The 13,561-nt window shown below is 36.4% G+C and overlaps 1 protein-coding gene across 1 annotated transcript in view; it reads right to left on the reverse strand.

Annotated features, from left to right (window-relative positions):
* Positions 1-13,561, reverse strand: part of LOC145278016 (monocarboxylate transporter 9-like) — a 59,449-nt gene that overhangs the window by 10,510 nt on the left and 35,378 nt on the right. The window contains exon 6 of the mRNA XM_080130208.1: positions 12,835-13,024. Within this exon, the coding sequence (XP_079986334.1) occupies positions 12,835-13,024 (190 nt within the window). The remainder of the gene's footprint in view (positions 1-12,834; positions 13,025-13,561) is intronic.

The raw sequence follows: 13,561 nt of genomic DNA on the forward strand, positions 1-13,561 counted from the left end.
AGCAGCAGCTTAGTTCCCACCAGTTTTGGCAAATAGCAAACAGGATTCTGAACAGATGCATGCGTTCTATCCCAACCATCATCAATGGACCTGAGCTCATCTCATCAGCATCAGACAACACCAAACTATTTGCCAAGAACGTTGCAGCGACGAAGGTCATCAACTCCCCGTATTTCCTCCTACAACAGACAACACACTATCCAACATACAAATATCTGTGCACGAGGTCGCCAAACTAATCAAAGACTTTGATTCCAGTAAAGCAACTGGCATAGACGGCATTCCAATTATAGTGTTGAAAAAGCTTCGACCAGAACTTGCCCGCATACTTACATAACTGTTTAAGTGTTGCCTTAAGGAGAAGTACTTTCCAACACCCTGGAAAACCTCGTCAGTATGCCCTGTATTTAAGAACTCAGGTGATAAGTCATCTCCCTCTCAGTACAGACCAATAAGTCTCTTGTGTGTCATGAGTAAGTTACTGGAATCCATATTAAATAAAGAAGTAATCAACTACCTCAGCAGAAATAACCTCCTTAGTGACATGCAATATGGTTTCCGTTCTGCTAGATCTACAGCTGGTGTGCTAACAGTTATATCCCATAGGATTAGTGAATCTCTCGACAAAGGCTTCCTTTCTAGGGCAATTGCTCTTGACATATCAAACGCCTTCGATAAGGTTTGGCATAAGGGTCTACTTCACAAGATTTCCAGCTACGGAATAATTGGAAATGTATTCTCAATCATGAAATAATTTCTCTCCGATAGGTTCATAAGGGTAGTGGTTGATGGGCAGCGATCAGAGGCCAACAGTATTAATGCTGGAGTCCCTAGGGGTCCATCGTGGGCCCAACTCTCTTCCTGATCTACATCAATGATCTCCCAAAACACACACTTAAATCATTCGTTGACATCTATACTGATGACACGACCATCTACGGCAACACATCAAAGGCCGTAAATGACAAAGCTCTCTCTGATTCCCTCTCCTCTGATCTTGAGCGTGTGGTTCAGTGAGGGAAGAGATGGCTGGTTACCTTTAATGCATCTAAAACCAAGCTTCTATCTTTACATCATCAACGTTGTGTTTCTCATCTAGCATCAATTGAAATGGATGCCTCTCATCTTGGGGAGGCTTCATGTTTTGACAAACTCCTGGGTTTGACCTTTACTCCTGATTTGAAATGGAACACATATATCAAGTCTGTTGCCTGGGCCGCTGGGAAAATGGTGGGATCCTTCTACCGCTCCAGAATATATCTCACTACTGATGCAATTCTCTATCTCAATAAAAGCCAAATACGTCCAAAGATGGGGTACTGCTTCCACATCTGGGCTGGAGCTTCAAAAAACTGCCTATTCTGCCTTGACAAAGTACAAAATAGACTTTGTGACTTAGTGGGGGTGCTCTCTTCTCTTCCCTGCAACCTCTCTCCCACAGAAGAGACATTGCAAGTCTGTCTTTGTTTTATCGTTATTTCCATATTGAGGAAGGGGTGGCATGCAAGGTTAAAAATGAAGTTGGAAGTAAAACGTCGGGCAAGCAGATTTGCATTTTCAGTTGCTGTGCAGACAATTAAGTGTAGTTGGAGAGTGGAGGAATTGTCGATTTCCTATTGATTTAGGTGAAATTTATATACAAAATTGGGATGAGGATTTATTTATAAATCTGCCATCATCATCGTTATTATTATTATTATTGGTTAACAAGGAGCTTTCACACAGGTTGTAAAAGACCTCTCCTTCAGAACAACAAGTCTCCTCAGTTTTTCAGTTCTCTCCACCTCTTTTGATAACATTTGCAAATGAATTTTCTTTATCGCAACAGTTGCTTACCATTGATTTCTCGCTAGCAGCGACCATTGGTCTCCACTGGAATTTAAGTGGCAATAAGCCTCCTCAAGGTCCTAGTTCTCTTCGCATTTGTCCATCAGAGGTCTGGTCAGTTCTATCTCCTTGGTCTTTCCATCCTCCGTGACCCTTTTTGGCTGTTTGGCATCATTCTTTCGTGGGGGGTGGGTGATTGGGTAAGGGGAGAGGATGGGGGAGGGATAGAGAACTTATAGATATGATTCTTTAATGTTCTTGGTTCCATGTAACACTTCTTCATTTTTTGTTTCTGCAGCAGTTCGTCTGGTCCGCGCATGTGGCTCATGTATTAGTCCCCGCATTCAAGGGGTTTCCTTAATATTTCAGTTGTTTTCATTATTTTTATTCGTTGTATATTTCCAGTAATTCCTCTGATTCCAAGTTCCCCATTCTTTTTTCAAAGTTTTTTTCGGAACTGTCCCAGGTGCTCCTACTATCATAGGTCCTCTCTTGATTTCTTTATCTTCCATATCCCTTTCAGTTCTCTTACTAGTTAGCTCTGTGTATTTGCTCCGTTTCTCCTTTTCTTTGATATTTATCCTGTGGTCATCTGGAACAGCAAAGCCTACGATTTGGCAGGACTTTTCTTTCTTGTTGATTATCATTAAATCCGGTCTTCTTGCTTGGATGGGTTTTTCCATTTGTACATCCATGTCCCATAGGATTTTGTGATTCTCATTTTCAGTTACTGTTGCTGGCTTATGTTTGTACCATTTATCTGCACGTTCAAGAGGCAGTTGTTTGCACAATTCCCAGTGTATTCGGTCGTATCTGTTCTTGTATTCATTTTGGGCTAGTTTGCTGCATTCACTTACTATATGGTTCAACGTTTTGTCTCTTTGTCCACAGAGTCTGCATTTGCTGGTTCCTTGTGTTTTGTCAATCTTTGCTTTGATGTGGTTGGTTCTGATTGAGTTATCTTGTGCTGCCGTAATTAGGGATTCAGTTTCTCTGTTTATGTATCCTTTTCTTGTCCATGTTCAAGTGTTTTCGTTATTCTCATCGTTTGTCATTCTTCCAAATTTCCCGTGTAATTGTTTCTCTTCCATTTTTCTTTTCTTGTCTTATCTTTTGTCTCTTTGTGTTCTGTTTTTTTTTTCAGTGTCTCTCGCTGCCATAATTATCCTTTCAATGTTTTGCATTATGTATTTTTCTAGTTCTTTTTTGATGTCATTCACACAATTTTCTATACAAACCAGTCCCCGTATCACCATATTTCCTTTTCACGTAGAGTCGGTCAACATTGTCATTCGGGTGTAGTGCATTGTGCATGGTCATGAGTTTCCTGGTCTTCTGATCGAGCTGTCTCAGTTTTTCTTTAGTCCATCTTATGAACGGTCCAGAGTATCTTACTAGTGATACTGCCCATGTATTTATACCTTTTATCATTATTATTATTATTATTATTATTATTATTATTATTATTAGTAGTAGTAGTAGTAGTAGTAGTAGTAGTAGTAGTCTCAACCTTTGGATGCTTTTAGTTGGATTTTCTTTCTTAAACATCAAGTCAATTCCTTTGACTTTAGACATTCAAGCTATATTAACACTTTCACCGTTACCAATGGGCAAGCCTTTTGCAAAATTGTAAAAGAAATTGTCTTGTCAATCTGATTAAGTCATTTATGGTGGCTTTTTTGTCATGTTCCCAAGCTTTTCTAATTACAATGGTAATCACCTTGACTGTCATACAGTTCGAAGTGGTGATATATTATTATTGTTTCATAACATTCTTATCATTATGATGTTTTTTTAATTTATTTTTGTTTATTTTTATTTATTTATTTATTTTTTATTTATTTATTTTGTAAAGTTTTAAGTTTTAATTTTTATATTTTATTTGTTTATTTTTTTTATTTAAACATTCAAGCTATACCTTAACACTTTGGCTGTTCCCAAAAGGCAAGCCTTTTGTAAGATTGTAAAAGAAATTGTCTTGTAAATCTGATTACGCCATTTGTGGTGGCTTTTTGTTATGGTCCCAAGCGTACCAATCACAATGGGAATCATCTTGACTTATTTACATTTCCAGAGTCTAACTAATTCCCATTTTAGATCTTGGTATTTATTTATTTTTTCTTGTTCTTTCTCTCGCACTCTGATATCAAAAGAGCAGGCTACGTCAATGATTGAGCAAGTTCTCTTGTTTTTATTTAGAAAAATTATGTCAGGATTGGAGTGTTCAAGGATCTTATCAGTCTGTATGCGCAAATCCCAAAGAAGTTTGACATTGTCGTTTTCCTGCACCACTTCTGTGGTCTAATGCATAGAGTTTGTATATATTCCAGTGTAGAACCTGAGCGACTTTGTTGTGTCTCAATTTTTCATATTGGTGTTTAAATAGCATAGGACGTTCTGATACAATATGTGCTAATGTTTCTTCCTTTTCATTACACATTCTGCACATCTGTAATTTTGTCGATGTAGTGTTTGCTGGAACTAGTGCGAGCAGCTTGTTCCTGGGCTGCCATTAATGTAGTCTCAGTAGATCTTGAAGATCTACTCTGACCAACCAATTCCAGCTGTCGTTATCTCTAAATTCAGTATTCTTAAAGAATACACTGTGTAGTTTCTTTCCAAATAATTTTTCCTCTCTCTCTCTCTCTTGTAATCCCTGACTCTCCTTCACCCCAGGTCTTAATATTTTTTCTCTTCTCACTTCATGTAGAAGAATTTCATGGCTTTCAGAAATATATTTAGTAAAGCTTTCTTCTCCTTCTATATTTACAACATCTTCAACACTAAGTAAGCCTCTATCACCTTCCTTTCTAGGTAAATACAATCGATCTACATCCCCTTTCTTAGAAAAGGCCTCATAAATTGTAAGCATTTTACGTGCTTTTGTGTCCAAACATTTCAATTCATCCATCTTCCAGTCAAGTATGCCAGCAGTATATCGAATAATAGCTACTGCTCTAGCAATGATGGCATATATTGTATTCCGACTGTGGAGATGTGATTTAAGAATAACCCTTAATCTTCTGATGTATTTGGCCATGACCTGATTTTTCATTTCTATGTTCTTGATCTTGTCCGCTTCCAATATCCCTAAATCGGTTTCAACATTCTTTATCAGGTCTATTGTTGGAAGTTCAAGGCCATCTGAATGGACTTACTTGCCTCTTTTCATCACAAGCATAGCACATTTGGAAATGCCAAATTCCAGCCTTATGTCATTGCTAAACAATCTGATCGTGTTCATCAAGGTATCAAGTTGGTTCTCATTCTTTCCAAAAACTTTAAGGTCATCCATAAATAGTAGATGGTTTACTGTAGGAAGTTCTTTTCCGATTTCATATCCTGCTTTTACATTCTGCAAAAAAAAAAAAAGTCAACGGGATCAAGCTGATGACAAAAAGCAAAGGAGAAAGACTATCACGCTGGAAGATCCCTCTCTTAATTTTCACTTTGCCTAATACAACATTTCCTGAAGTTAAATTGGTTTCCCAATTCTTTATGCTATTTGTTATAGATGCTTGAATGTTAGGGGCTATTCTGAAAATTTCCAAACACTTAACTATCCATGAATGTGAAACCATGCCGAATGCCCTCTTATAGTCTACCCAGCCCATGACAAGGTCAGTAGATCTTCTTTTGCAATTTTTTAGAATCATTTTAGCGATCAGAAGCTGATCCTTGGTGCCTCGTGATCTTTTCTGACAATCTTTCTGTTCTTCAGGCAGCAAATTGTTTTTCAGACAGTATGCTATTGAAAAGTTTCTATATAAATGAGAGGCAAGTGATCGGTCTAAAGTTTGTCACTTCACCCCATTTTGTCTTATCTTTCATAATCAGACCTGTAGTTCCCTTCGTCGGCCAACCAGGGAAGTTACCAATTATCAAACAGTCGTTTAGCATTGTTGTAAGAAGCGGATGGAGAGCTGGGAGGTTTTTAAACCAGTATTCCTGGACTCCATCAGGTTCAGTCGCTTTCCAATTAGAAAGCTTTTTAGCCTTCGATCTTAACATTTCGACGGTGACTGTTATGTTCATTTGTTGCTCCATTCATACCTCTCTTTCAATGTCTTTGATCCATCCTGCATCTTCTTGGTGTTTTTCTTTTTTCCCAGATGCCTTTCCAGTACAATGTCCTTCCCTCTTTCAAGTCCTTCTAGTTGATTAGAAAGAAGTTTTTGGTTATTCTCAAACAGTTTATTCTGCCGATATTGCTCAATTTTGTCACTGTAGCGTTTAACTTTGGCAGTTTAGCTGTGATACACTGTTTCAGTTCTTCAATTACTGAAAACCTTTTTGTTGTATATTAAATTTTTGATTTAGTCTATCGCATCTGCTCTGACTTTTGAGTTTGCCTTCTACAACAGCTTGTACTCTACTGAGGTCCTTTCAAACTTGCTTTATTTGTCCATTTAGACGTTTCCGCCATCAGGGCTCCTTCCTTTCTTCTTTCTTACGTTTTTCCACTCCAAGCAACATTGATACAGTATTGGCAGCAGCTTTAATGATGTTAATGCACTGTTTTAAATTATTTACTGGAAGACATGGTAGGACTTCATTCACCTTGGTGGTGATAGATTTTAGTCTTCTCCGATTCACAAATCGGAAATTCGGCGGCTTTTCTAAATTGCCGGCTGTTGTCTTCTCATCTACTAATTTGAAGATATCAATCTTCTCTTTCGTCTTCCCATGTTCAATCATAAGTTTAATTGTTTCTTTGTAAAGAGTCTGATTGTTGAAAAGTCGAATATTTTAATTTACATTTTCAGTAGTTGCTTCAACCTTCATCATTTCATCAACCCCATCATGTTTATTCATATCCACACTATCTTTCTAAATTTCTATTTTCAGATCTTCAATTTCAAGGGCAGGCTGCAATCCGGGCTTGTCCTGCAAGTTTTTGCTTTGTTACTTTAAACAGGCCTAGTTCATTCCATATATGGGACATTATTATTATTATTATTAGTAGTAGTAGTAGTAGTAGTAGTAGTAGTAGTATATTGTAGAATTTCCACAGGTCCCACAAGTTGTTGTTGTTCTCTTTCTTCTTCTTCTTCTTCTTCTTCTTCTTCTTCTTATTATTATTATTATTATTATTATTATTATTATTATTATTATTATTATTGGCTCACATGGAGCTTTCACACAAGTCAAAAAACGATCTTATTGGAAACCTATGGTGTTCTCTGGAAGCTGAGTGACAACAAGTCTCCCCAGACGTCCAGCTCTCTCCACCTCCTTCGATAGCATTTGCAAATGAATTTGCATCATCGCAACAGCCACTTACCATTGATTTCTCGCTAGTAGTGGCCATTGGTTTATACTGGAATTTGAGTGGCACTCAGCCTCCCCAAAGTCCCAGTTATTAGGGAGTCAGTTTCTCGGTTTATATGTCCTTTTCGCATCCATGTTCAGGTGTTTTCGTTATTCTTATCTTTTGTCATTCTTATTAATCTTCTTATTAATTGTTTCGCTTCCCATTTCTCTTTTCTCGTTTTGTCATTTGTATCTCTGTTTTCTGTTTTGTTGTTTTTTTTCAGTGTCTCTCGTTGCCATAATTATCCTTTCAGTATTTTGTATTATGTATTTTTCTAGTTCTTTTTCCGTGTCCTTCACACAGTCTTCTATAGAGATCAGTCCTTTCCCACCGTCTTTCCTTTTCACGTAGAGTCTGTCAATATCGTCCTTTGGGTGTAGTGCATTGTGCATGGTCATGAGTTTCCTGGTTTTCTGGTCGAGTTGTCTCAGTTCTTCTTTTGTCCACCCTATAAACGGTCCAGAGTATCTTACAAGTGATACTACCCATGTATTAATACCTTTTATTAGGTTTCTGCTATATAATTTCGTTTCTAGGAGTTTCCTTGTTCTCCTGAGGTATTCCTTTCCAATTTTCTCTTTCATTTCTGTTGCTTTGATGGTGTCCGCTTTCAAAATTCCCAAGTATTTATAGTCGTCTTTTTCCCCTAGTGCGCTCATTTCTGTTTGGTTGGGTAGTTCCCTGCCTTTTGTCGTTTCCAGTTTTTCCTTTCTTATAACTAGTTGTGCGCACTTTTCCATTCCAAATTCCATTTGGATATCTTGGCTGAAGATCCTGGTAGTGTTAATTAGTGTCTCTAGCTCCTTTTCGGTCCTTGCAAATAGTTTCAGATCGTCCATGTACATCAAGTGGTTCATTTTTTCCTCTGTATTGGAAAACTTGTATCCGGGTTGGCACTTTTTCAGAATACTATTATTATTATTATTATTATTATTATTATTGTATTTGTTATTATTATTATTGTTGTTGTTGTCGTTATTGTTATTATTATTATTATTATTATTATTGACAGCAATCAGAGAGGAGATGGGGCAGGTTGGCATTTTAGCGTGGGATATTTCAACTGGGGTATAACTTTGGATCTGGTGACAGACGCCTCAACCGTCTACTGTTTATGGATGATTTGAAAATATTCGGTAGAAATGAAAACGAAATGGAGAGACTGGTAGAACTTGTGGGGACATACTCAGAAGACATTGGGATGGAGTTTGGGATTAGTAAATGTGCGGTGCTGGTGATGAAAAGAGGAGTAAAGGTTCATTCGAATGGAATAGTGCTGCCAAATGGAGAACTCATGAAAGAAATAGAAGATACAGGATATAAGTATTTGGGAGTGCTGGAGGGTGTAGGCATCATGAACAGAGAAATGAAGGAAAAAGTCAAGAAGGAGTATCTTAGAAGAGTGAAACTAATTGCAAAGTCGAAACTATATGGAGGAAACCCAATGAAAGCAGTGAATTCATGGGCAGTCAGTGTTTTGAGATACAGTGCAGGAATTTTAGAATGGTCTGACAAGGAATTTCATACCATGGATATCAAAACAAGAAAAGTTTTAGCAATGTTTGGTATATTTCACATTCGAAGTAGCATAGCAACGTTGTATCAAAAGAGAAAAGATGGTGGGAGAGGATTAAAAAGTGTAAAAGATTGTGTTAGAACCGAGGAGATGTCGTTGAAGGAGCATGTGGTTAGAAGTGAGGAGTGGATGCTAAAGGTTGTGGCCAATGAAGTGGAGGTATATGAGACCAAGGCTGATTATGTGAAACGTATGCATAGAGAAAGGGCAGAGGAACTGGCTAGGAAGAAAAGGCATGGAAGGTTCTTCCAGGATATAGCAGTAGTGACTGATCATGGCAATGGGTATCTGGCTTAGAGTACTGAAGCTTTTGTTTGTGCAGCACAAGAGCAGGCATTAGGAACACGATAGTTAAAAAATGTGGTTCTTGGAGAAGAAGTTGCTGCAAAATTCCGGATTTGTGGTAAAACCTCAGGTCAATTGCACACCTTGCAGCAGGGTGTAGTGGATTGGCCCAGACAGAGTACCGCAAAAGACACGATCGCATGGGACTCCGGATATATTGGGAGGTGTGTAAGAGGGTTGGGGTGAAGTGTACTGGAAAATGCTTTGAGGAGGTGCCTGATAAAGTGAGAACAAGTGAGCATGGCAAGGTAGAGGTATGGTGGGGCAAAAGTTTCATAACGTCCAAGCAATTGGAACATACTCGTCCGATTTGGTTGTCATTGACAAAGTCTCAAAAAACTGGCAGATTGTAGACTTCTCAGTACCCTGGGACAGGAATGTGAGAGAGAAGGAGAATGAGAAGTGGAGCAATTATGCTCCATTGGCCTTGGAGATAAGGCGTATACACAGGGTTAGAACACAAATAATCCCTGTCGCAGTTGGTACACTAGGAGTAGTATCAAGTCGTCTGGAAGGATAATTGAAAAAACTACAAATCCCTGATGTTTTAGGCGGCCTCAAACCTCTGCAATTATAGGTACCACCAGCATCATTGATCTTTGAAGCTCCTGGTTTGAAGTCTGGAAATGAATCCCATCCCTTTCCAGGGAGACGTTCATAAACGAAATCAGAATTATTATTATTATTATTATTATTATTATTATTATTATTATTATTATTATTATTATTATATGCCACTTGATTTTTTTAATTTAATAAAAAAATAAATCTAATGATCCACCAATCTTTTATAATTAAGAGGAAAAATATGATCATTCTTTTATTGAAAGAAAACAAAGCCTCTGCCCATCCCATATTAAAATGATTTTCTAAATAGTAACATTATTATTGAAAAACTAGTTCGCAACATGAGAGCGAATGTTACTAAATATTCTGTCTTTATTTTATATACGAATATTCCATCATTTTCAATTGGTTTATGGAAGAATTCAAATAGCATTATATACAGTAACGGCACATTATACAATCTAACATTGGTAGAAAATCAAAATAATTCGTTAGTTTCTCACAATCACAAGAAAAAATATTTGGACATGTATATATACGTATTTCATTTAATCTCATAAATTAATACACAAAGATATAATTTTATGCGTACATTGTTCGGTATTTACTTCAACAGTTCTCGATACATACGTAGAGCTAAGTAGTAAGTTCTGAAAATATATATGGCAATTAAGCTACACGGAATATTCCGCGTTTCATTCCCGTGAGAATTCGTTAAACTTATGCATAAGCCTGATGAATTCTCACGAGAATTATATATATATATGCATATATATATATATAGTAGTAAGTTATGAAAATATATATGGCAATGAAGCTACACAGAATATTCCGCGTTTCATTCTCGTGAGAATTCCTCAGACTGACGAAATCAAACGCTTAATATTCTGTGTAGCTTAATTGCCATATATATTTTCATATCTTACTACATATGCATATGTATATGTATATGTTGTGGAGACGCCCACTAATTAGCATACGTGGGTGAACAAGATGTAGATAAAGGTATCAAGTCAAGAAGACCGGGGAGCTGTGTTCGAACGCCGGATAGGCAAGACGCATGTGCCGGTTGCTCCATGACAGACTTTAACACGCCCTCTGCCGGACAATTTTCCAACTGCAGTACAACTGCACCTTTGTAAATATGCATTATATTTTCGTCTTAATATATTTGTTTTACCTTTACTTTCTGCGTTCGTGTTGTTATTGATACAGACACAACAGTGGCGATGCGATTTCGAAAAAAGATTTACGCGTGAGAAAATACAATATCAAACTCCACAGTGGTATTCGGGAAATACTTACTCGTCAAAGATTGAAAAAAAAATTCACTCGGGAATTCAATGTTTAAAACGCAGCAACTACAAACTTGTCGAACGCGATATTCAAGCGCTGGATACTTGCAAAACACCAAGATTTTTTTGTGACTACTTGAAAAGGAAATTCAAAACCCGAGAAAAAACAATAAACAGCAAGCAGTTTATTTCAAAGTGCCTACGAAAAAAAAAACTTGAAAGTTACAGTAACCCTTTCTGCAAAGTGCACAAAAAAAAAATGTTTCGCTAGGATACCGTGAACTTATTAGGTAGACTGTTTTTAAAGAAAAAGTGATTTTTTTTTTTCTTTCTCGGTGTACTAAGAAGGGATTTTTTTCTTTCTTGTACGTAATTAATAACGTAACAAAAGGAATCGGTTGTTCGTAGTTATTAAAGAAAGAAAATTGTAAAAGTAACTGATTTACTAATTTGAAAAACAAAATATGAACGCTTTTTGTAAAAAAAAAAAAAATAACCAGCTGCACCACAACGTCAGAAAATATTAAAAATGAACTAAAAAAAACGAATTCCCAGAAATATTTACTACGGGACTGGGAAGATGTAATAAATTTAAAGCTTCATTCAACTAAAAAAGGATGCAACACCAGTATTTAAGAAAAAACGGAACGTGCCGTTCGCCGGATTAGACAAATAGATAGCGAATTTGACAGACTTGAAAGAACGGGCATTTTATCGAAAATCGAAACTAGCGTTTGGACAGCGCCTACGGTGTACGTAAAGAAGAAATCTGAACAAATTCGAGTCTGCGGAGACTTTTCAACCGGGTTAAATAATATGCTACAAAATCACCATTACCCTTTACCAAGCCCGGAAGAGATTTTTGCCAAACTAAATGGTGGGAAAACTTTTTCAAAAGTAGATTTGTCCGACGCCTATTTGCAAATTCCGATAGAAGAAAAATACTCAAAGATTTTATGCATTAACACACACAAAGACCGGGGAGCTGTATTCGAACGCCGGATAGGCAAGACGCATGTGCCGGTTGCTCCTTGAAAGACTTTAACACGCCCTCTGCCGGACAATCTTCCAACTGCAGTACAACTGCACCTTTGTAAATATGTATTATATTTCCGTCTTAATATATTTGTTTTACCTTTACTTTCTGCGTTCGTGTTGTTATTGATACAGACACAACAGTATATATATATATATATATATGTGTGTGTGTGTAATATACAGCTTTACTTTTGCAAAATTTGTAGGCATTACACATTTTTTTTACATTAATTTGAAGATTATAAAATGCAACAAATTTCTAATTAAACATTTACAAATTTTAAAAGAATAGGGACCGAAATAAGCAATTTTATCAGAATCGGGAATTTATAACAGAATCGGTAATTGTATGAGAATCAGAAAAATTGAGGTCCTATTACTAGAAAAACTTACCATTATTTATATTCTTCTTTGGTAAACACATTCTATGAGCAATGTCTCTGGAAAATTGCAGTTTTCTGGGTCAGAATCTATTTAACATTTTTATCGTGTTTGACATTGAAATAGTATTTTTAGCTTCTCCCATCAAGTGATTCGATACCTTGTTTGAAGCGGTTTTAAATGAAAAACGACTTTACCCATCCTGGGACGGGTATTATTCTAGCAAATACATATGCAGGTATCTACAAGCTTACAGAAGCTATTATTTATTCTTTCATTTGTAGGCGATATTTCTTATCGTTGTTTAGTTTTTGACATTTAAATAATAATTTTAGTTCCTTAGTTAAAAAATTATTTTACCCGTCCAGGGACGGGTATTATTCTAGCAAATATATATGTAGCTATTTACAATCTCACATAACCTAGACTATCAGGTACAGCAAATCGCGTCAAAGAAAATGGCAAACAGAAAGAAGTAACTCACGACTTACCTGTCCAAAATAAAAACGTAAAAAGTAATAAATAAAAATATTTATTTTTGAACATCGATCTATCGCTAAAAATGGATTTTAGTTCTCCAAAATCACTCGGTGTTTTCTCTGAAAAAGCAGATAATCTCCTCATCTGTAATGTGTTGGGGATTTCTTCGATTTCTTCAATGATATATTCGGATGAAGGGACCTATAATTGAATCAACAAAACTATTGTTAAACATTATTAAAAACAAAGGTAATTTTTAGAGGTCAATCACTTGGTTGGGATGAAAAGATTTTGCAAAGGATTTAATATCTATCTATGTACATATCTACATATCTCTTCTTCTTATATATATATATAAATATATATATATATATATATAAATATAAAGCTGAATGTCTGTGTGTGTCGTGTCACAAATAGGCTCCTATATGGTTGACTATTTAAAAAAAAAACTGATTACATATAATGATAGAAGATGTATCGAGACACAGGAATGGGTATGTTTGATCTGGCAGAACGGTGGTTCGTTAAAATTGTGGGGTCTGCGTACGGGCATGGTCCACAATGTATGGAAATAAAAAATTAAAAAATTAAAAAAAAATGTTTACAAGTGTTTTTGATATAGATGTACATAATAATACTCTGATAAGTATGTTTTAACTTAAATAGGGATGGTATAATAAAATTGTGGGGTCTGCGTTCGCGCCTAGCCTCCATAGAATGGAAATAGGCGCACAG

The sequence above is a fragment of the Euprymna scolopes genome, chromosome 6, assembly GCF_053919585.1.
Source record: "Euprymna scolopes isolate OS-2025 chromosome 6, ASM5391958v1, whole genome shotgun sequence".
Taxonomy (NCBI): Eukaryota; Metazoa; Mollusca; class Cephalopoda; order Sepiida; family Sepiolidae; genus Euprymna; species Euprymna scolopes.